Source organism: Castor canadensis, chromosome 10 (assembly GCF_047511655.1).
Source record: "Castor canadensis chromosome 10, mCasCan1.hap1v2, whole genome shotgun sequence".
NCBI classification, from domain to species: Eukaryota; Metazoa; Chordata; class Mammalia; order Rodentia; family Castoridae; genus Castor; species Castor canadensis.
The window spans coordinates 63754654-63778321 of record NC_133395.1 but is presented as its reverse complement, the minus strand read 5'-3'; the positions used below and the strand labels follow the sequence as shown (position 1 = coordinate 63778321).

The 23668-nt window shown below is 42.2% G+C and overlaps 1 protein-coding gene across 1 annotated transcript in view; it reads left to right on the top strand.

Annotated features, from left to right (window-relative positions):
* The window catches only part of LOC109681095 (guanylate cyclase soluble subunit beta-2-like), a 50102-nt gene extending 29828 nt beyond the window's left edge, over nucleotides 1–20274 (top strand). Inside the window, 5 exon segments of the mRNA XM_020155664.2 lie at nucleotides 508–654; nucleotides 6262–6416; nucleotides 8143–8294; nucleotides 11133–11228; nucleotides 20147–20274. Coding sequence (XP_020011253.2) covers nucleotides 508–654; nucleotides 6262–6416; nucleotides 8143–8294; nucleotides 11133–11228; nucleotides 20147–20274 — 678 coding nt within the window.
* The last annotated feature ends 3394 nt before the right edge of the window (nucleotides 20275–23668 follow it).

Here is a 23668-nt window from a genome sequence, read left to right as displayed (position 1 = left end):
TTTATTTTGTTTTTTCCTTACTGTGGATTGAATCCCACATGCTAGGCAAGGGCTCTACCTCTTAAACCATACCCCCAGTCTTGGAATTTTAGCTTCTTAGGAAACTTTTTTACAATACCCTGTGCTAATATCATGCTTTGGTGCTCTTTGGGGGAGTCTTTTGCTCCTAAATTCAGCAAGAAGTCTCATCCAAATAAGGTATCACTTAACACACAGCATCATATGACTACCCAGGAGCTTCATCTTCTCTGGGATTTGTATCTACCAAAAACAAAAAGGAAGCTGGGGATGTAGCTTAGTGGTAGAGCATTTGCCTAGTATGCATGAGACCCTGGGTTCCATCCACAGCAACTCAAGAAAGAGCCATGTTCCTTCTCACCTTCTCCACACGCTCTTCATGTATTTTTAATACGGTTCTTGTGTCAATATATGAAAAATACTAGGCATATTTAATGGGATGTGTAGGGCATTAAGGAAACCCTCTGAATACCTTTTTTCCCCTAACAGGTGGAAACAATAGGTGATGCTTACATGGTGGTAGGTGGTGTGCCAGTGCCTATCGAAAGCCATGCTCAAAGAGTGGCTAACTTTGCCTTGGGGATGAGAATTTCTGCAAAGGAAGTGATGAATCCTGTCACTGGAGAACCCATCCAGGTAGAGAACAACTGAGTGCTTTGCTTAATACCAAACATCTTACAAGCAAAAGTGGAATTCTATTTTTTGGGGGGTGGTTTGGTTTTAACTCAGGACTTTGTGCTTGCTAGGCAGGTGCTCTACCACTTGAGCTACTTCACCAGCTCCCAAAATGGAATTCTAGTTTGCTTAGGCAGCTAGTGGGTATGTTGCAGAATTTAAAATGGGTAACTTCTCCAAAGCTTTTATGTTCTAAGGAAAAGAAATGTTTGTAAGGGTGTTATAGTCTCAATTTCTCTCAAATTTTAGAGGAGGTTGTGATGAGAATTTTCCCATGATTCACTGCAACTTTCCTTTGTCTGTAACTTAGGATGGTGCTGACCATGTCTCTTTATTTACCTAGCAAGGCTCAATCCATCTCGAGAGCCAGCTCATTTATAATTCCTGCTTTTTGGTTGAGGCATTTCAACAGGTGGCTCAGGTTTACTGAACAGCCGGCCAACTTTTCCTGTTGGGGGAAATTACATATCCAACATGCTGTCTGACAGTTCGGAGCTCAGGCTGAGGTGTGAAGTTGCCTCCAGTCAGCAGCCCAGGCACCACAGTGCCATAAGATATTCAGAACGGCTTTCCTTCCACCATGCAGCCGTTAGCAAGACATCTGCTTGCCTTTCTCTCCGGAAGCTACTCTTCCTAGTAGGGAAGTTTACTCACATGATAAAAGTTGGACAGTTTTAGAGATGAGAATTACATGTTCTTTTCTGCCAGTTCAGCAGATCCTAATCCCTCTGAGATGGCTTAGAGCCATGGCTCTCTGCCTTTTAACATCTAGATTCCTGCCCTGCTCATGCCAGTAAAAAATCCAAGATGAGCTGAATAGTCAATGGAACAATTATAACATGGAAAATTATTTTTCCAAATTATTACTTCTTTTCAGATGGTTCTGAAAATATGCTCTACTCCCCCACACTACAGTGATTTGGAGGCTGAGAAACAGCGCAGGTTCTGCCTACAGTGTCCCTAGAGTCTTCTAAGTAAAAGCTGGCCTTAGGCCATCCCAAAACAAAATGTCCACAAAATGTGACTCATTGGAAGCCCATAATATGCATCTGTTGAATAAAAACTCTGATGCATAAATTAAAATTAGGATGGGAGGTAATGAGGGAGTAGAGATAAGAAGGTCAGGTAAGAGCAGTTCTTCCACTAAAGGGCACTAATATAAGCCACTGACAAAAAAAATAGTTGAAAATATAAACTTGTGTCAATAGAAAAAAGGAAAGTGTGGGGGGAGGAGAGTAGCAACAAATGAAAATAATGCTTCACCAACAGGAATGAAATAAAATGGTGAATTCCTGGAAACTCTCAAGGTGGATTCACCAAAACCAAAACCAAACAATATTAGGGATATTAGCAATTCTAAGATAAGAACAGGAACACTGTTAGGAGCATCATGAAATGGCCACCAGAAATAGCATATCAAGGAGGTAGAAGAAAGACTATAAACATTTTCTCTCTTTAGAGAACTGCACCACTATTTCTATACTATGCATTGAGATCTTCTCTTCTTTTATTCATACATTCTCTAATACACATTTAATATACACAATGAGGTCCTCATATGCATGAGATGTATTAGTAGGTGTGTTGAAGGATTCAGAGATATATCGACAGGTCCTTTTCCTAGAAGAATTTATAATCTTATTTAAGGAGAAAAAAATCTAATATAAATACAAGAAGGTCTAGTTATGATATAGAAAGTTGCCAAAGATGTTGTTTCTATTCTAGCATTTAAAAAAATCCCATCAGAGAGCAAAGAAAATAACTGCAGTAAATTCCAGAAAGTGACACTTCTTTTCAAAGAGGAGGCAGCCATAATTACACTCATGCCTGATCATACAGGAGTTAGAATGATAGATTAGAGTCCTTGACCTTAGCTCCATAGGTTAGAATCACAAAGAGCCCCAGCCAGAGTTTGTACATATCCACACTTCTTTCTTATATGATTTCACTGAATGCATGGGGTTATTTTGTCAAAGGCTAGAGCCACAGGAGGAGAGCTGGGAACTCCAGTCCTTGAGGTGTAAGGGGTCCTCTTCAAATGCAAAGCAGTGTCTTATGAGAGCTAGTGTTAGAGAACTAAGAGAAACTCTTGCGAGGCATTCTTTGCCTTTACCAAGTACATGGCAATGACCCTTCAAGGTCTGGGGCAAGGAGCAATGGCAGAGAGAAATCTCTCTGGGTGCAGAGAGCCAGGATGGGACTGAAGAACAGAGAGACTCCAGAGATTCCATAGGGTATGTTGCAGAGAGAGCGATCTCCCACAAGTCAGAACATTGTTGGCTTAGTGGTAGAGCATCAGGAGGTGCTCAGAGCCTTGCTGGTACTCAGATTCCCAGTCTGGATGGAGTAAAAGTCCTGATCCAGTTTTAAAATATTTTAATAAAGTCTGCATAGAATCTGGCAATATCAGTGGAAAAATCCCAGGGTCAACTCATTTATAGAATAATTGCACTTTGTCTCCACTCTAGCAGGCTCACAAAAGAAAGGGTATGACCTTTTCTGAGGGGTAAATATTATCTACTTTGGCCTCTACTGTATTCTCACATGATGCATACAATTTAAAAATCTCAAATACATGGTGCAAGAAGAAACAAGAAAATAGTAATGCGACATACAGCCACTAGAAGAAATAGTTAAGAAAAGCAGGTCAAGAGTTGACATAGATGTTAGAACTATCAGGCAGAGTCTTTACAATAAATGTTTGTATGATTTACTATTAAAGGGGAAAACACATGTGAATAAGCAGGAAATAAACACATACCTCATCTATTTATATCTATTAATCTATCTATGTATACATTGAATGGAGATAAACAATCATATCAGAAATCAGAGGGAAAGAATTCATTTTATGGGTTCAGTGGAGACTGGGGTTGATAGAGGAAAAGATCAGGGAATTTGAAAACAGAGAAACAGAAATTATCCAAACTGAAAGACAAAGAAGAAATCAGTGAAGAAAAAATGAACCAGAATATTCTAGACCTTTGCATCAAATGAACTCCCAGATACGGAGCTAGAGTCCTAGAATAGAATAAGAATGGGTCAGATGAAATATTTGAAGAGACAATGGTTGAGAATTTCCAACACTGATGAAGGATATCAGCTCACATATTAATGAGCTTAGTAAACTCCAAGTGAGCTAAAAAAAAACCAACAATCACCTCAAAGCCCTACCCACTGCTTATAATAAGGCCAGGAAAATAAGTATAAGAACCAAAGACTGGAAAGGAAGAAGTAATACTATCATTGTTCACACACCAAATAATAGTGCCTCTAGATCATAGATAATCTACAGAAAACAGCAAGCTCTAATAAATGAGTTTAGCAAAGTCACAAGATAAAAGGACAACACACAAAAATTAATTGAATTTCTATATACTAAGGAGAGAAAATTAGAAAATGAAATGAAAAGAGTTAAACTATTTAGATTCCTAAAAACAAACCTAACAAAGGGTATACATAGCCTCTTTGCTGAAAATTACAAAATATTTCTTACAGAAAAATAAAGATGACCTAATTAAATGAAGAGATAAGCCATATTCATGACTGAAAACTCACTAAATTAATGTGTACATTTAGCAGAATACCAGTCAAAAGCCTTTTCTTTGAAAATATTTACAAGTTGATTCTAAAAATGTATATGGAAATGTAAAGAATCCATAATAGCTCAGTCTTAAAAATGCCAAAATTGGAGGGTTTGTATTACCAAATTTCAAAACTTATTCTAATGTAGAGTGGAATTGGAAGAGGGACAGACAAACAGATCACTGAAGCCATAGAGAGAGTCCTGACAGACTACACATTCTACACATCTAAGCTCAATTGATTTATACCCAAGGCACCACCACATCAATTCAGTAGGGAAAGCAGCCTTCTTGAAGAAAATGATTCTGTATGGTTCATGTCTTTGCCATAAACAAGGATTTCTTAGTGCACAGAAGCACTAAATAGGAAAGGATGAAATGAAACACTTTATTGTTATGGACAAATTTGTGTCCCCCCAAAATTCGTGTGTCAAAGTCCTAGACCTCAGTACCTGAGAAGATGGACTGTGTTTAGAGATAGGGCCTTCAAAGAGTTGACTAAGTTAAAATGAGACCTTAAGGATGAATCCTACTCCAATCTGACTGACGTCCTTATAAGAAGAGGGTATTAGGACACATAAAGAAATATTAGGGATGTCCCCACACAGTGGAAATGTCATGGGAGGACAGAGAAGAAAGGTGGTCATTTTCAGGCTGCAGAGAGGGACCTCAGGAGACACCAAATTTGCCCACACCTTGACTCAGACTTCAGCCTCCAGAACTGTGAGAAAATAAATTTTAGTCAGTTAAACCCCCAGTCTGTGATAGCTAATTATGATGGTCAAGCAAACTAATATATTTAACAAAGTTAAAAATTTCTGTTTACTAAAGAAAATGAATACAAACCCATAGACTAAGAAAAATATAATATATACATAGCTCACATATCCAAGTATGCTTAGAATTCATATACATTAACAATAAGAGATGAACAGTCCAATTTTTTCATTTTTATTATGATATATTCATTGTACTTGGGAGATTCATTGTTACAATTCTGAACAGGCTGGTATTGTACATTGGTTATATATATATATATATATATTTTTTTTTTTTTTCTTAATCCATTCATCAGTCGTAGGGCATCTGGGTTGTTTCCATAGCTTGGCTATTCTGAACAGTGATAAATATCAACAAGCCAATTTTTTTAAATGGGCAAAAAACTTGTACAGACTTTCCACAGAAGAAGATGCATGAATGGATAATATATGCATCATTGTCCACCAGGGGAATGCAAATTAAAACCACAGTGCAAGGTCACACCCACTGGAAAGCCAAATGGTGCTAAAATTTGGAGCACCTGAAAGTGCACCCTTACTGATAGGAATAGAAAACAGAGAGTTGAAAAATGAGCTTTGGAGAATTGTTGAGAAATTTGTTCTGTTCTGGTAAAATTTGAAATGCATCTACCTTGTGACCCAGAAGTGAAATTTTCCCTTCCAGGTATTTACCTAAGAGGAATGAATGCCTGTGTCCACAAAAATATCTGTACAGAAATGTTCATACCAGCCTTTATAACAATAGTTCCAAACTACTCATGAAGAAGAGAATGGATAAATGAGTCATGGTGTACTCTTGTTGTTCATGAATGAAAATAATGAACTACTGGTACACATAGCAATGAATGACTCTCAAGAACACTATGTTGAGTCAGTGAAGTCCGACAGTAAACAACGTATACCGTTATTTCATTATTATTTTATTTATGTGAGGTTCTGGAGCATGTAAATTAATCTTTGGTTAAAAGATACAAGAAAGTGGTTATCTGTCGGGAGTTGGGTAAGGGGAGTTTAAATGGAAAGGGGTAACATTTTTTAACAGAATTATTCTACATTTCATTTTGATGATAGTTACAGGGATACATGCACTGGTCAAAACTCATGGGGATAAACTCTTTTAATATGTGTGGGTTTTACTTTGTAAATTATGCAGAAAAAGCAAAAGGATTAGATGGTTTGTTTTCAGTGAGGCTCTCTTTGTACAGATCAGAGTGGGGATTCATACTGGACCAGTGTTAGTAGGTGTTGTGGGAGATAAGATGCCACGGTACTGCTTGTTTGGTGACACTGTGAATACAGCCTCTAGGATGGAAAGTCACGGGTTTCCCAACAAAGTACATCTCAGTCCCACAGCCTACAGGTAGCCATTCATTTATTCATGCCTTCCTTTGTCCCTCCCTCCTTTCAGAACTTCCTTTCCCATGGGATGGGGGTAGTAGAGAATACTCATAGTTTTTCTCCCATGCTTCACTGGCTTACAGAAGGCATTGTGCCAGACAATAAATACTGTGGAACCTCTACTATAACATACTTTTTGCTCTCAATGAGCATTTTGTTTAGTGCAGAGTACAGAAAACTATAAACCACAAGCCAAATCCAATCTGCTACTTATTTTTGTAAGTAAAGTTTTATTGGAACACAGCCATGCTCTTTTGTTTACATATTTTCTATGGCTTAGATTATATGATATAATAGCAGAGTTGAGTAATTGTGACAGAGATTATATGGCCTGTAAAGCCTGAAGTATTTACTATCTGGTGTTGTATTGAAAAAGTTTGCTTATCCTTGGTCTAGACGAGGAAGAAAGAAAATTCAGTTATTTTTTTTTTTTTTTTGGTAGAAATGGAGTTTTGTCCTCATGCTTGCTAGGCAAGTGCTCTACCATTTGAACCACCCCCACCTCCAGCCCTTGTTTGCTTTAGTTATATTTCAGATAGGGTCTCATGCTTTTGCCTAGTGTAGCTGGGACTACAGGTGCCCTGTGGTACCCAGCCTCATAGTTAATTACTTTTAAAGTGAGATAAATACAATGATAAAGATACGTATAGGCCTGGCACAGTGACTCAGGCTTGTAATCCTAGCTACATGGGTGGCACAGATTGACAGAACTGCAGTTTGAAGCCAGTTGGGGCAAAATATTCACAAGAACCCGTCTCAGCCAATGGCTGGGTATGGTGGCATGCACCTATTACTCCAGCTATGTGGGAAGCATAAATAGGAGGGTTGTAGTCCAGGCCAGCCTGGGCATAAAGTAACATCCTAGCTCAAAAAAAGCATAAAGGAGTGGCAGGTACCTCACCTGGTAGAGGGTCTGAGCTTAAACCTCAGTAATGGAAAAAAAAAAAAAAGGATTCCTACAGTTTCTTAGGCACTTATAATGGGTCTCATTGAATTCTAAATTTCTCAACTACTTGATCCACTCTGTCAGCCCAGATTCTAATTCCTGTGTCTATATTGATTCATTTGCTATTGAACAACTCCATGAGATGTCTGCCATTATCCCTATTTACAGATGAGAAAAAGTAAGGTCAAAAAAGTTAACGACTTACCTCATGTCCAGGTAGGCCAGGAAGGAGAAGAGCCTAAAAGCAAGCAGGGTTCAGAGCTCAGACTCCCTGATATTTAATTACTCTATTTTTCCTATGGAAGTTAGAGTGTGTGCCTGGGATCCCAGGGGAAGAAGCCTGCCCCACAGAGGAAGGTTTTATGGAAATGCATGAACTTAATCTTGAGCAGGTGTCCAGGGTAGGACTTAGACAAAACTGGTACTGCTGGTGAACACAGCAGTGCAGTAAAAATGGGGGCTTCATTTGTGAGGGATGTGTTGGAGGGAGGATCACTGGGATAGGATCACGGGGATTGGTAATTCCTCTGTGCCCTCTCTTGGCCTTGGGTACCCTGCTCAGTGTGCCCTAACTTCATTCTTCCTTCCTTCCCTACCTTCCTCACTGCCTTTGTACCCTCCTCAGACTCTAACTGATGTCCTGGTCCTCCCTCCTCTTCTGCTGTCTGTCCTAGATCCCAGACTTCTTGCATCACCGTCTCTTGGGTCTTTGATAGCTGGTGCATTGTTTTTCTCTATGCAGAGCCCTGAAAAATCAAGGGTTTGAAATCATGGAGAGGGGTGAAATTGAAGTAAAAGGTAAAGGGAAAATGACCACATACTTTTTGATTCAGAACTTGAACGCCACAGAGGACAAGATCATGGGGAGACCTAAAACTCGACTTGATCACAAGGGTAAGCAAATACGGGTAGTCTTGCCATCAGCACTGATGATTTTCCCATGAAGCACTCTAGGTGTGTCCAGTGGTCCTTGCGTCTACAGAGTCATCAGGTAGCATCCTACTCACCACCTTCTGGGTGGTAGAAGCTCCCAAGGATCAGTTCACTTCTTGCATTCTGGAGAATCTGATGCCCCTTGAACTGGGCTGACAGGCTTAACTAGCCTCAAAGGTCTCACATGCATTAGTTTTCATGGCTCTTTTCTATCTGAGAGATTTTCCCTTAAGTGCTTCAGGGGTAGGGAATGGTTTCAGAGCGCTCCCCTTTGTCCTTTGCCCTAGAGAAGTTTCCCAAGCAGGCTTTCCTCACACAGTAACACCTTCCACTTTCCTCATTTTCTTCTGACTTCCAAAACTGTGAACAGGGACAAAATTTTAACTCACCAGTTCCAGCAATGACAAGATGATGAGAGGTTAGGGTAAAACAACCCAGTGTTTAATTGGTTTGGGGATCACTGTTTGGCTCATGGTACCCAAAAAAGAAGCCAGAGTTCAACGAAAAGGTCTCCAGCTGCAAGTTAGATCCAGTCCATCCCATACTCCCATGTCCTGTAGCGACTATCCTGTTTCAGAGAGAAACACAGACCTGAGGGGAAACCCAGCAACAGGAGGAAAACCTTTCCATCCTCTGAGGAGGAGAAGGAAATGGATTCATTCTGACAGCTGCTAATCTTCAGCTGCTCCAGGGGTCCCTAGAGGAAAACTTCTCAGTCCAGGGTCCCTTATTTGCATAGCTAATATATGCAGAAAGTCTGTCGGAGACACGTGAATTGTAGTCACTCTATTTGAAAGTGGAGCTGTCTCAACAAAGACATGGGTACTTGCAGAACTTTAAAAATGGTGTTTATAGGCCAAGCCCTGGTGACTCACGTCTACAGTCCCAACTACTTTAAGGTTGAGATGGGGGGAGGATTGCAGTTTGAGGCCAGTCCTGGCAAAATGATAAGGAGACTCCATCTCAACCAATAACTGGGCATGCTGATGCATGCCTGGCATTCTGGCAATGGTGAGATGCTTCAAGTAGGAAGATCATGGTCCAAGCTGGCCTGGGCAAAAAAGCAAAATAACCACAAAATAATCACAGCCAAAAGCACTGGAGGCATGGTTCAAGTGGTAGAGTGCCTGCCTACCAAGCACAAAGCCCTGAGTTCAAACCTAGAGACCACAAGAGAAAAAAAAAAAAAGAAAGAAAAAGAAAAGAAAAGGTGTCCACAGTGGTTTCGCTCTAGTATCAGCTCACCTGAGTATTCCTGGTAACTGAGATTGGTTTTGCCCACATTTTACAGATGGAGACACTGAGACAGAAGGGTCTAAATGAAAAATTAGAAACAATTTTGGCTCTTAAAGACAAGCAGCAATGCTCACTAGTGACCCTCATTGGAGATTCTGGGCTCCTTACCCACTGACATCATCCCCTCTCCCCACCACATGCTATCCTCACTGTGTAGAAGTTTCCTAGAGAGGGGAAATATTTTTTTCCCTTTTCTTTGTTGTCAGAAATAGACAAAGGCAAAGGGAGAGGGACGTTTTGGCATGTGATGGTGGGAGAGAGGAGGGCAGGGCTGGAAGCTATAGCACCAGGAGAGGGTATAGTGGTTCCAGAAGGTGTGCCCAGCTCAAACCCTGCACTGTTCTGTGCATTCACCTGCAGGAGGTTCCCACACTGGCAGTTTGAGAAGCAGCAACTGGAACATGGTCTTGGTCAATAGAATCTAATCCACTTCCAGTTCTGAACTGGGAGAAGCAATCAGAGTGGAAAATGAATGTCTTCCCACTAAAAGACTTTAATAGAGAGCCTGAGAAAGAGGAGGGAGAGAGGTACGGAAAGAGGGGAGGGCTAACCAGCCCCTAGACTCCAAACAATGTCTCTATGCACATAGGGAAAGGGCCCTCCTTTGGAAGCTGCAGGCTAGATAGTCCCTAAATATAGCTTATAATAGGGAAAAAAGGTGCCCTCTCTCTAAGACCAGCCTCTACCCTGACCTCCTTGGCTGAGTAGCTGCATACAGAGAAAGTGCACAGCCCAGTATTTGGTCTCAAAAGAGAGGATCTGGTCTTTTTCTTTCCCCAGCCCTTTCTACAACAGTTGTGAGCCTCAGCCCTTAGGCTGTGGGCCAGGTGTGTCTGTCTCTTAGGCTGCCCTGTGGTCCCTGGAGCACAGTGCTGGTGCCTTAGTAACCTCTGGGGGCCTGGAACATTTCCTCCAGTAACGATTACCATCTCCACACAGCTGGGTGGGGTTTCTCAAGACCAGTAATGGAAGAGGGACATGAGAACACTGCCACATAGACTACTAACCTTCCTAAGCTGGCCTCTATCCTGACAGGGTCTTCCCATGGGACACACACCCTGGCTTTTTTGGATGATCTGGGGAAGAGTGGAGGGATGAACTTCAGGTGGCTCTAAAGAGAAGTTGGTGTCAAGAAGTGGGTCTTAAACCAAAGCAGTGCAGAGGGCACCTGTGCCCTCCACACAGATGACAGCCCCACCCTTACCCTGGCATGAATAGAACCTAAAGGAAGCAGGAGCAAGAAAGAGCACCACCTGTGAGCCCTTATCAGGCTGCCTGTCTGTGTGCTGCTCTCAGAAGCAGGCACACCCCCATCTACTAGGGGCTGAGTACATTAAATACATCAAATGTCCTTCCCCAGCGTGGCATTTCACCATTGGAACTGCTGTCCTGCCTTGCAACAGCAGCTGAAGGAAACATCTAGGGGCCGCTGATGTTCAGAGGCATCCTGATGCCTCCCTGGGGGACTGTTGTCATTGCTCCTTCCTGTATGCCTTTTTGCAGAACCCAGTGCTCAGGGAAACCAAGACACGAAAACCATGGCCACCATGGGATTCAGCGATGGTCGGCACCTGCTCCCCAACAATGAGGAGGTAGATGGTGAGTACAGGGTCTGGCTTTAATCCTCATCCCACCAGCCCTACATTGCCCATAAAGACCATTGGTGAGGTCAGGGGTACACATTATGGGGGGTGGGAAAGAGGCTAGAAAGGGCCCGCGGCACAGGTGGAGTTTGGGGCCCTAGAACAAGACGTGTCTGACATTCTGCTCACTGTATTTTGAATCAGATTTTGTTTTGAGCTTCCCCTACCCGATGTGCCCTTATTCTAAAAAGGTCTCTTTATCCCTCCACCAAAAGAATCTCAGAAAAATGTATTGATCTGCTGGCACCTACCCACAAAAGGAAGTTTCTCAGAACACATGTCCTTAGTAGCATGCTTCCTCTTACTTCGGAGTGCTGAGACCTCCTTCTGTCACCTCCCTCTGATGGCTGTTTATACAGAACTCAGGGTATTGGCCTGCTCTACTCACTCACTGCTACTTGGGGAGTCATTCACTCTCTTCAGAGTCATTATCAAACTGACACAATTTTGCTTTCAGTATGGGGTCGCAAATGAAGACCCAGGGATGGGACTGAAGAGTGCCCACCACTGCTACCCTCTCCCTTTCTGGAAATCCCATGCCAGGCGATCTACATGGATCCCTCTGGAGATCCATGTAGTTCTGGAGTTCCCAAGGCAAGGCCTCAGTGTATTTCTGTCACAGGGAATCATGCCATGCCTTTTTCAAAAACCAAACCTGGTCACTGAGCCAGTTTTTCAAGACAAATGAGACAATCCAAGTGAAGAGTCAGAACAATTCAATGGCTAAATCATCCAGGTAAGAGCTCAGCTGATGTCATTTTTATTAGACAATGTTTCCTGAGTGTCACTTGAGCCTGGGCATTGGGTACCATGTCAGGGCCTGAAGACCTCCCTCTGGTTTGATCTCAGAATCTGAGACTGAGAGATGACCTGCACTCTTCTGTTGAATTCCGGTGAGAAGCACAGAGAAAAACTTCCATTCTGGGGACCCATGGGTGGTGGCATTTGTGATTCTATGTCCTGAGGAGCTCAGAGCAGACTTTCTCCTGTGATCCAGGGGCATTTCCATCCCTCCTATGTCCCAGAATTTCATGTTTCTGGTTGTGTCTAAGCCTGGATAGTTGTTCAAACAGTAACAGGATAAGATTATGATAATCATGGATATGCCCAACAATGCTGCTCCCAGAATAGAGATCAGGCCAGGAGCCATCCTGGGATCTGCCAGTGATTGCCTAAGTGTTAGGGTCCCTCCCTTCACACAGCTTGGGTTTTCATAGAGAAAATCAGAATACTTCACATGAAACAAAATAAATCAGATCACTTCAGATAGACATGAGTACTAAGGAGAAAGTAAAACTGCGTATTGGAGACGAGGGGAATGAAGCCTTCCTTGAGCAGCAGCATTTAAACTGAAACTAGGGTACAGGGAAAATGCTGCCATGTGACTGTTTGGGTGGGGGCTTCCAGGCAGCACTGTCTCCTAGGACAGACACAGTCTTGGTGACAGGAAGACAGGAGACAGAAAGGTCAGTATTTCTAGATAGGGCTGGGAAAGGAATAGAGTGGTGGGGGATAGGGTCAAAGAGGTATCCAGGAGCCTCCATCAGTCTTGGCCTTAGCTTCCATAACCACGTGCAGAACATATGACCATGTAGTCTGGGGTAAGGTGTGGAGCTTCTGGGGCTCCATGGACCCTTCAACAGGAGCAGGTCTCTGCCATTGGGATTCCTAAGAGGTTGCTCCATAAGCCACTCAGAACAGTGGGTCTAAGAATTCCTCAGACTCCAGGAAGGTGCACAAATATATTTTTCAGACTCTTGCTGTATTTGGTCCTTCAACAGGGGACCAACAGGACTGGGCATTTTGCTCAGAGGCAGGAGTCAGTTGGGCCCCTGGCTCAGCACCTTGTCTAACTGTTGCTTTCCTGCACAAAAACTAACACTGACTTTGAGAGAAGGAGAAACTGAGGTCACCTCTTTTTTTTGGTGAAAGCTGGTGGGGTGGAGAACTGGCATTTGTTGAACAACTTCATCCTAACATTTCACTCCCATTGTCTCATTTTATACCCAATAGTCACATTACTGCTTCCACAACAGAGGCGAGAAACTTGCTCAGGTTGCTATAAGGTCCCATGGCAGTATACGGAAGGAGGAGGGTCTCATCTTCCGGCTTCATTGTCTTGGTGGACCACATCCATGTGAGTCCACTTTCAGAGATGGATCACAACAATGTCACAGTTTCCCCAAGTGGTTAGCTGCTCCACTTGGACTTCTTGGCTTTCCAGTGGTCCAGCCATGTTTGTCTGATTCCTGTGGACCCCACCTGAGCACATTCTAATTACTGGCTGTGGTTAGCAGATGTGTTCATGACAAATTGTTCATACATTGTGGGTGAATGACTACCACAGATTCAGAGAAATGAGCACACAGCCAGCTGGGCTAGGGGCTTCAAATCTACCCAAACCCACATTTTTTCACACCTTTCCTGGTAGTGTGAGTTGAGTACCCCATGGTATGTTCATGGATGGCAGCGGACATAGCATTTCACCTCCCAGAATGCACGTCTTCTGCTCACAGGGCCCTCTTTTCTGGTTTTGGTGCCAGCTCTTGTGGATTTGTAGGCCCAGCTTAGCTCTGAGGTAGCAGAGGCTGCTAGAGGGCCCCTGCAGAAGTCCTTCAACCCTTCCCACCACATTGACCCTTTTGTGGGCATCTTGATAGGGAAGCATTCCCATTAGTAGCCAAAGCCCGTTGGTTTCTGAAGTTAGGTGGTGAGATCTCAATTCCTCTAGACCAATCTGCTTTCTAAGATCTAGAGAATTGGGTGAACTTTCAGGACTTACCTCATAAATCACATCTGCCACCCATACAGAGAGGCTCTTCAATTACGTGCCTTCTATCAACTTGGCTCTCGGGTATGAGACTCAGGCGATTCCCTGTCTCCTTCCTGCTCTGTGGGTGACACAGAGTATCTCAGAGGCCTGCAGGAACACCATATAAATGCTTCCCTTGGGGCCAGCTGAGGCCTAATGCTCACCCTTCACCCTCTTTAAAGGGGCCTCATTGAACCCCTGTGAACCCTGGCCACCTTCTGTTATGGCAGTAGGAAGCACTGGCAGGACCCAGGCCTGCAGGTAACACCCATAACCTCTTTTGTTTTTAATAACACACTTTTCTTTCACTTCCTTATAGATTTGGGGAGACTTCCAAGTTCAATCAAATAATTAAATGGGAGTACAGAGTCACAGAGAAATCAGAATCCTGTTGACTCAGGATATTTAAGCAGCCACTTTCAGTATTGACTAAAAATTGTCCCTGCTGGCAGGCACTTCTGGCATCTCATCAGGCTCCTGTTAATGTGTTTTGCAAATTTCAGCTTGCTTCACCTTGTCTCTTAACTGATTCTCTATGCTTTTAGTAATGGTTTCCAGACTGACCTGCACAGAGTGCTTCGGCAAGGAGCCCAGGGTCCTCTCTGGAGGTGACCCTTCCTTAGAAACCACAGTCAGTGGTGTCTGCTTGCTGGGTTTGTGGCAGTTTAAGTCAATTTGGAGGACTTCTTAAACCAGCTCCTAATTGTTCCTCTGGAGAACATTAGTGTGAGGGCCTCTTTCCTGACCGAGTTTAAGGTTTAGTGGGTGGCCTGCTGGGGGTTGTGGTAGCTTCCAACTATGACTCTTCCAAACTGGAAGAACCTTCCCAGCATTTGCAGTCCCCATGATGGGTGCTCCTTAGCTTGGTTTGTGGTCACTTAATTGCCAGGGTTCTTGCCCCTTTCTTTACAGAGTCCCACCAATATGAGCATCTTTCCAGACATGCCTACTTAGCTAGGCTCTAGCTGGTTTGAAGCCAGCTATTCAGGAAGATCCCCATTCTCAGCTCAGAAGTCTTTCAGCTACCTTTTAAGCCTTCCTAAACATGGCCATCAAACCTTCCTGACCTTCCTACCTGGGGTTCACGAACAGCATGGCTATTCTTAACCTTGTTTGGGCTTGAAGGCTATAGGACAGCAGAAACATCTTTGAGGCAACTTGTGGACAGTAAAGATTGGCAAAATTCACCGCAAGGGTGACTCAGGAGGTCCAGAGTAGAATTCATGACTTTGGTTTGTTAAGCAGCTTTACAGGCAACTTTGACCAGCCACTAGTCTTGGGAACCACTGCTGTGACAGAAAGAATTAGACTGAAGTCAGAATTCCTAGGGCTGTGTCCAGGGCAGGGGCAAGACCTCCTCCTTCATTTTTCTCACCCTGGAAGTGGTGATGAAAGAGGGCCTTCTTTCCAGGGTTGCTCTGAGGAATATATAAGATCGAAAGTATTGCCTGAAACTACAGAGTGCTGAAGACAGACATGCCAACCGCGTAACCACTGGGGACTGTATTATTGGGAGTTCATTCAGAAATAAATATGTGGTCTTAGCACAGAACTGTAATAGGTCTTACAGGGACTTTTTTTAAAAAAAAGTCTGCTGTATGCAGGAGCTCTAGATGAGCAGGTTAGAAGGATCTGCAGGCTGACATCAGAATCCCAGGCTTCAATACTGTGTCCAGCATCAACAGTGAGCCTGAGTGATGCTGGATACCACCGAGGACTCAGAGAACCTCTTAGAGGTGGTTGAGTGATGGCAAGCATCTGCTCTGATCCCTGGATAATTTGGAAGCTTCTGCAATCTGGACATTTACTTCCTCCATGGGATGGCCTCTTTTACTGGTAGATAGAAACAGGAGGCATCTGGAGGCAATTTGAGAATGGCAACCACTATACACATCCTGGAGACTACTGCACCTTTTGTGTCACTAGCATAGATTTCTCTTATTAGTGGAGCTCCCCTCTCCAAATTCATTTCTTGAATTCAAGGCTCCTTTCTCTGTTTATACTTCTGAAGCCAATCTACCCTTCCACTAGTGAATACCTTGGAATTTAACTGATATGGAAACAAGTAAGTGGGCAAAAAGTGGAGCCAACATAGAACAAAGACCAAGCCAGGGCAGGGTAGAGGTTCAGGGGCCCACCACATAAGGCCCTAAGCTGCCAAGTATCAGAATAGGCAAAGGATCTGATGGGGTCAGCTGAAGAGGGTCAAGGCCTTGAGGACAATGGACAAGACCTGGTGGAGTCTGACTTCAGGCTCAGACCAAACATTCTGCTCAAGTCATGAGTAATCCATGTTAAAAACCAAGATGTGGTCTTCCATATCTTATTATCTATCTAGGAGGTTGGAAACAGATGTAGGAATAAAAAAAAAGGTTGATTTTAATTCGCAAATGTTAGAATCTTTCTTGTAAACACAGCTCATATCCTATATGATGCACAGAGCCCTGCCTGAAATGGCAGGCAATGATCCAAGTCCCATCTCCATTCCCCAAGGCAATAACATTTCCCCAAATTTCATGTTGCTGTCACTGCAAACACTATAGCACTTGACCCCAAGATCATAACTGACAGTGCAACTCATGTAATGGAGGTTTTTCCAAATGGGGAGTGTTTTCTGAACCCATTCTTTTCATTTAACCTGTTCTTAATCTATTTTGAGATGAGTTCTTGTGCTGCTTTTAATATTGGGCTTTGTGATTTGTCCAGCTAAAGATTTTTATATTAGAGAAGGAAACCTTGATTATTATTATTGTTCCTTTAAACTAGAAAGTACAGATAAACCAAAAGAAGAAAACAAATTCACCTGTAATTCCATCACCCACAAGACTATTATTAAAATTTGGGTGCTTATCTTCCCAGACTTGTGTGCATAAGAGTGTGTGTGTACACATGTGTATAATACATATTTATATATCTGTAGATATATAAATTTCATATATTATATATACATATATCTTGGCAGGTCATGATTTTTTTTCCTTCGAACACTTAAACATATTTATAACAGAGTAGGTAAGTTTATAAAAAGACAATGTGACTTGTCCTGTACCATATACAAATCCCCACTTCTGTGTCATAAAATTAAAATCTCAATTATCTTGTACATCTATAATACATCTGATATTCCCTAAGTTATGATGTTTCCTCTGGAATTTCCAAGAAAGACTAAACTCATTCAATTTACTTTAGTGTTTAGATTATCCCAGGAGTCTAGATGTCAGTAATCCGCAGAATATATACCTTGTAATTCTCATTTAGAAAATGTAGTTAACCAGAAGGCTACATTTCCCAACTGTGCACAGTAATGAACATTAAACCATAGCAAAATGATGGTACCAATAGGCAGTCTTGGGGTTGTAAGCAATGGTCTTGTGGGTGTGAATGATGACAGATAAGAATTCATCTCATGTAAACAAGGAAATTCTTTTACCATCTGGATTGTGGAATTGGATTGGGGTAAAATGTCAAAAATATATGGAATTTCCAAAAGACTTGCAACTCTGTGCTAGCCAAATCTCATTTGAATTGTCAGGCAGCATTGAGGCAAATTGATGAAATGGTTTGGTTCATCCAGCTTCCAGCATGTGGGTTCAGTTCTTTTCCCCAACACAGTCTCAGCCAGTTGTCTTTTTATTGTTATCAGGAAATTTTTCTTCAGGAGAGAAATAAAATGGAGGAAAATGAGTTTAAGGGAAATGAAGGTAGAAATGGAGGTGACAGAAGAAAAACAAAGAACATGAAAAATGGACAGGTTAGAATAGAGAAAAATGTGGAAAAGGCAAGAGAGATGAATGAATGATGAAATGCTAAGTTAAAAATTTTTTAAGAAGAGAAATCAGAAAGAAAAAATTAAAAAGTGTTGAAGAAAAGGGGGAGTAAGAATTCTATGAAATGCTATATGCTAGCACTGAGTGTCTTTCCAAAATCCTTTGTGAGAGATTAAGCCAGGAAATTGATTATTCACGTGGTTACAAAGAACTCACGGTGCTGTCTGGAAGCAGGAGAACATCTTGAGCAGAGCCTGACTGTTGATTGGGAATAATTTTTTTTGCTGAATTCCTTCACATTTTAGCAACTCCAACCCTTTCTAGGTCTATTTTCATTTGTATTCGGATAACCCTCGCTTTTGGAACAGTTACAAAGACACCAAACAAATTCTGTAACCACAATTCTGTTCCATGGAGATTTTTCTCTCACAGATTCTTATGACATGTCTATGACTTGAGTGGGTGGTAGATGTGTTGTTGAGTATCCTTTTATATCGGGAGAAACTGAGGCATGAAGGGATGTTGGATAGGAAGAATTCAATTGCTTTTTTAACATTGATGGGTGGTGATAATTTTGGAGACAGATAGCCAAGCGTTCTCAACAGAAAAACCTCAACTTCTTGCTGTAATCAACTCTATTTTTCTGTATTTGCTATGATACCAAACCAAAACTGAACCAAATCCTTTCCAACAGATGGTCCTTATAATTAACCTGCATGCTTCCATATTTGAGAAATTTAATGCCTTTTAAAATTGTAGTAATGATAACATTTCAAAGAAATGTAATACTGCAATAAGTTCCATAATTCAAAATGAAATAATAAAAAAATTAATAGAGAATTAGCCAAAAAGCAAAACTAAAAAAAAACCTCATAACAATTTCCAAAGAACATAAAAGATTACTGAACATGATTCAGTGTGTGTGTGTGTGTGTGTGTGTGAGAGAGAGAGAGAGAGAGAGAGAGGAGAGGATATGCTATAGTTATCAAATGAACCTGTAACGATTGATATCTGCACTTTGCTAACTCTGTCTTGACCACACCCTATAAAAACGCCACACTTGAGAGATCCATGAATCTTTATTCCTTGTCGGCTTAGCTTGCATGTATGCATGAGCTAAACACTCCATTTGATTCGTCTGCCATTGTTGCCCCAGGAACGCGGCTCTACTTGTCTCAGGCTTTCCTCTTCTCCTTCTTTGCTCCAGAGCCCTCTCCCCAGTTTTCATTTCCTCTGGGTCTGAGGCTTAGGTGAGTCTGGAGATGGGTCCAATAGCCCAAAATTCTCTGTGCTTATGTCCTCACTTATATTCATTAATGGTCAGCACACTAGCAAATGGAACTTGTGTCAGTGTAATTGTTTGTACAGAAAACTGCCTATTGATCTTATGATCTTAAAGCAAAACTGATTATTGAACCAGGTCCAGGAAGAAGCCTGAGGGGCGAACAGGTGCTCATGGTGACTAGAGCCCACTCATTGATGTAGGAATGGAAGCAGAAGATAGAAGCCCTCTTGATTGCTTGCTTTCTGGAACGTCAGATGTACATGAGCCTCACATCTAATGCAAGAGCCTCTCTGAACTTGAGTGACTCTGGAACAATGATTAGTGTAAAGATGGAAATGGGGATGATAAATGACTTTAAAACCTCAGACCGCATATGAGCTGAGGGGATAGAGACAGAGTTCTGCAGTTAGCCTTTTGTCACCATTTTCACTGACCCTGTTCCCTCCCTCCTGCCTTGGCTCACATCTCAGAAGTGGCTCTTTCCCTGGGCTCCCAGACATACTTAGAAAGGCTAATTGGCATCTTAGAGTTTGTACTCTGTGTGGGGCATTGTGTTAATCAGTTGATATAAGTCCTTTAGTTATTTCTTCCCCATTTTACAGATCAGGAAAGATGAGGTCCCAAAAGGTTGAGTGACTTGTTGACAGTGACAAAGTAAGCAGTAGCTTACCACTAGTTCATGACACGAGGCCTATACCTCAGCCTTTGTGACAATGCTGCTCAGAACTCATAGACAGTTATAGGCCTGCAAGAATGAAGACAGTGCTATTATGTGAGTCATGTGGAAGTGAGGATTTGAAATGTGACAACAAGATGGCACAGTGTAGTACAAAATAAGTTATAGAGCCACAGGCAGTGATGGGTGGGGATCATTGTGCATGCATTGCTGAGGTAGGACAGGCAACCCAGAACATCCACACTGTGTTCCTAGGGAACTGGCTCAGTTGTAGTGCTGTAAGTGGGGAGGTCAGCCTGAGGCTTGATTCACTTATCCCTCTCTCTTGTTCTAGCTTCCAGGAGTCCAGTGTCAGGGCAGGACTCCGTGAAGGCAGCTGACCACCAGCCACATTCAGATCAGAGGAAGACAAGTCCCTTTCCTAATGACCCTATGCCATCTGCTTTCTGCATTTTGGTGTAACACAGAGAAAAATGAGTCCCTGGGCTTCGTTTCTATCATTTAGCTCTATGGCCATGAAGAAAAGTAATTTCATTTCCTGGTTCAAAACTTCTTATGCTGTGCCTCTTCCTCATTGCCCCTTTGAGAATCGAAGTCTGGAAATGAAACGCAAGCCTGAAAAGTTTGGAAAATCTACTATGACATTCATGGATCAAAGCCAGCTCTCAACCTTGAGCATGGAGTGTTTGTTCTCATAGTTGGTGAGTTCAGCTGTGGGGCTGTTTCTGTTTGCTTCTGATGGGAATGGATGGCTTTATGCTCTCATCACTGTGGCTTCCAGAACCTAGGCCTCCGAACCTAGGGAATGACTTCCAGGACACCCTGACCTCGGACTCCTGTGTGCTGCAGATTCCCAAAAGTGGTAGTGGAGGGAGGGAGGAAGAGGAGGAGCCACTGGAGGAAGGAGTTCCAGACCCTATAGTTTACAAATCACCCTCTAACACAGATGAGATGTGAAAGGAAACAATTTTCATTCCCAGCTCTGGGAATTACATGGAGCAACAGAACAAAATCTGCATTCCCAAGAGAGTCTCTGAAGGCAAAATGGTGATGTGAAAAATCACAGAAAGGGTAGTTGGAAAAGAAATGAAAACAAGGCCAAGGGCAGCAGACACCCAGGTCCCTTATCCAGGGGCTCCCCCTCCACTTCTAGCTGTAGTTGTAGGACCACTGACTGCAAAAGAAGGCATGAGTATGTTCTCCATGTTCCCCTCACCTGGTGATCAGGAGTGGGGGGGACAGAGGTCCTCTGTGGGCCATGTGTGTGAATTGATGATGACAAGAACATAAACACTCTTCCTGGACCCAGATAATAAAGACAGTCTTAAAGGTGCAATGAGCTTGTGACTCTTCCTTGCTAGTACCTTACTTACACTAGGAGGGAATGGGTAAGACCTGGCTCTGTCCCCAGGCAATGACAGGGGTGTGACATGAATGGAAGATGACAGTTGTTGAAATCTTTGCTCTAATCTTTCTAAACAGCAACTGTGTCTTGTGTCCAGCAGAGGATAGCTGGGCAGAGTGAGCCCAGGTTAGACCAAATGCAAAGGCAGCATCAAAAGATGTGGGCCCTGGTTCAGAACCTGCTTCTTCATGTCTTGTATTTCTATTTTACTAGCTAAAAAATAAAGCAAGCAACAGCCACTTTGGTTACCTCACAGGTTTTTTTTTGTGAAGATTCAGAGGAAAAAAAGACCCCAAAGATGACAAAGATAGCAATACTCATACTAGTAGTCACTGATAATGTTTATTGAGCATCAACTCATGCCTGGCACTGACCCTGTGTGTGCTTCATGTTAGATGTTACTTCAGCCCCTGGCAGCAACTATAAGACAGCTTATCTGGTTCCACCTTGGTGGATGAGGAAATGGGAAGATTGGGTAGCCTGAGATCACCCTGTTGGTGAAGAGCCAGAGCAAACAACTAATGCTTGGTTATCACACCATTGAGAGAAGTAGGACAGCTTGGATGTATAGATCCAGGAGACAGAGCGATGTTTGCATCCTGGCTCTGCCACTTACCAGCTGTCAGCTGTGTGACTCTGGCAAAGTTGCTTCATATCTCTGCCTTGGCATCCCTTTTGCCACAGGTATAATAAGAACTGACTCTTAAGGATATCATGAAGATTGCATGAAATATTCACAAAGTGCTTAAAGGCATTATTGACACTTTGTAAGCCTTGCCTAATCCTAGCATCTTTTATATTTTAAATGCCTCTATTTATTTTTTCCATTTAAAAAATGTATTGTTGTGTTGGGTGTAGTACATTGTGGAATTTACAAAAGTTCTTACAATATATCAAATATGTGGTACTTGAATTCGCCCCTTCCACTGTTCTCCTTTATCCATCCTCCACTGCTCCCCATTCCCGGAGTAGTTTCAACAGGTATCATTTTTACATTTGCATACATGTGTGCACAATATTTGCATCATATTCATCCTCCTATACCCTTTCCCTGCAACCTCCACCCCTGGAGGGGTTGCTCCCACTAGTAGCAACCCCCTCTCCCAGAAGGACCTGTTCCACCCTCCTGTTCTATTTTGTAGACGAGAAAAGAAAAAAATATGACATTTTTGCTTGTTTAAGATAACTACACAGGGAGTTTCATTGTGACATTTCCATGTAAATGTGTATTATAACCTGAATTGATTCATCTCTTCTATTTTTCATCATTCTACCTTAGTCCCTTTCTTATGGTGGTTTCAACCAGTTTAAAAATTCTATATTCATTCTTGTATAGAAAGTACATCAACCATATTCACCTTTTTAATTTCCTTCTTTTACTTTACCCCTCTTAGAATGACCTGTTTTTCATAATATTGCTGTATCTGCATTAGGACTGTATTCCACATATGAGAGAGCATGTGGCTTTTGGCCTTCTCAGCCTGGCTAACTTCACTTAAGATGATGTTCTCCAGTTCCATCCATTTACCTGTGAATGACAAGATTTCCTTCTTCTTTGTGGCTGAATAAAATTCCATAGTATAAAAGTACCACATTTTCTTATTCCATTCATCAATAGTGGGACATCTTGGCTGTTTCCATAGCTTAGCTATTGTGAATAGTGCTGCAATAAGCATGATGTTCAGATGCCTTTGTTGTAACCTGACTCTCATTTCTTTGGATATATTCCTAAGAGTGGTATGGCTGGATCCTATGGCAATCCTATTTTTAGTGTTGAGAGGAGCCTCCATACTGTTTTCTATAATGGTTGTACTAATTCACATTCCCACCAGCAGTGTATGAGGGTTCCTTTTCCCCCACATTCTTGCCAACATATGTTGTATGTGTTCTTGATGGTAGCCATTCTAACAGGACTGAGGTAGAATTTTAATGTGGTTTTGATTTGCGTTTCCTTTATGGCCAGGGATGGTGAGCCTTTTTTCATGTGGTTTTTTTTTTTTTTTTTTTTAGCCATTTGGACTTCTTCCTCTGAAAAAGCCTGTTTAGTTCATTTGCCCATTTCTTCATTGGGTCATTGATTTTTGGGGAGTTTAGTTTTTTGAGCTCCATGTATATTCTGGTTATCAATCCTGTGTCAGATGTATAGCTGGCAAAGATTTTCTCCCATTCTGTGGGCAGCCTCTTCAATTTAGAAACCATTTCTTTTGTTGTGAAGAAGCTTTTTAATTTCATGTTGTCCCACTTGTCAATACTTCTCTTAGTTGCTGAGCCATTTCAGTTCTACTAAGGAACTCACTTCTATGCCTATTGCTTCCAGTGTATTCCCTTCTCTTTCCTGCCCTAGCCTCAAAGTTTCAGGTCTTATATTAAGGTCCTTAATCCACTTTAAGTTGATATTTGTACAGGGTAAAAGACATAAATCTAGTTTCAGTTTTCTGCTGGCAGTTATCC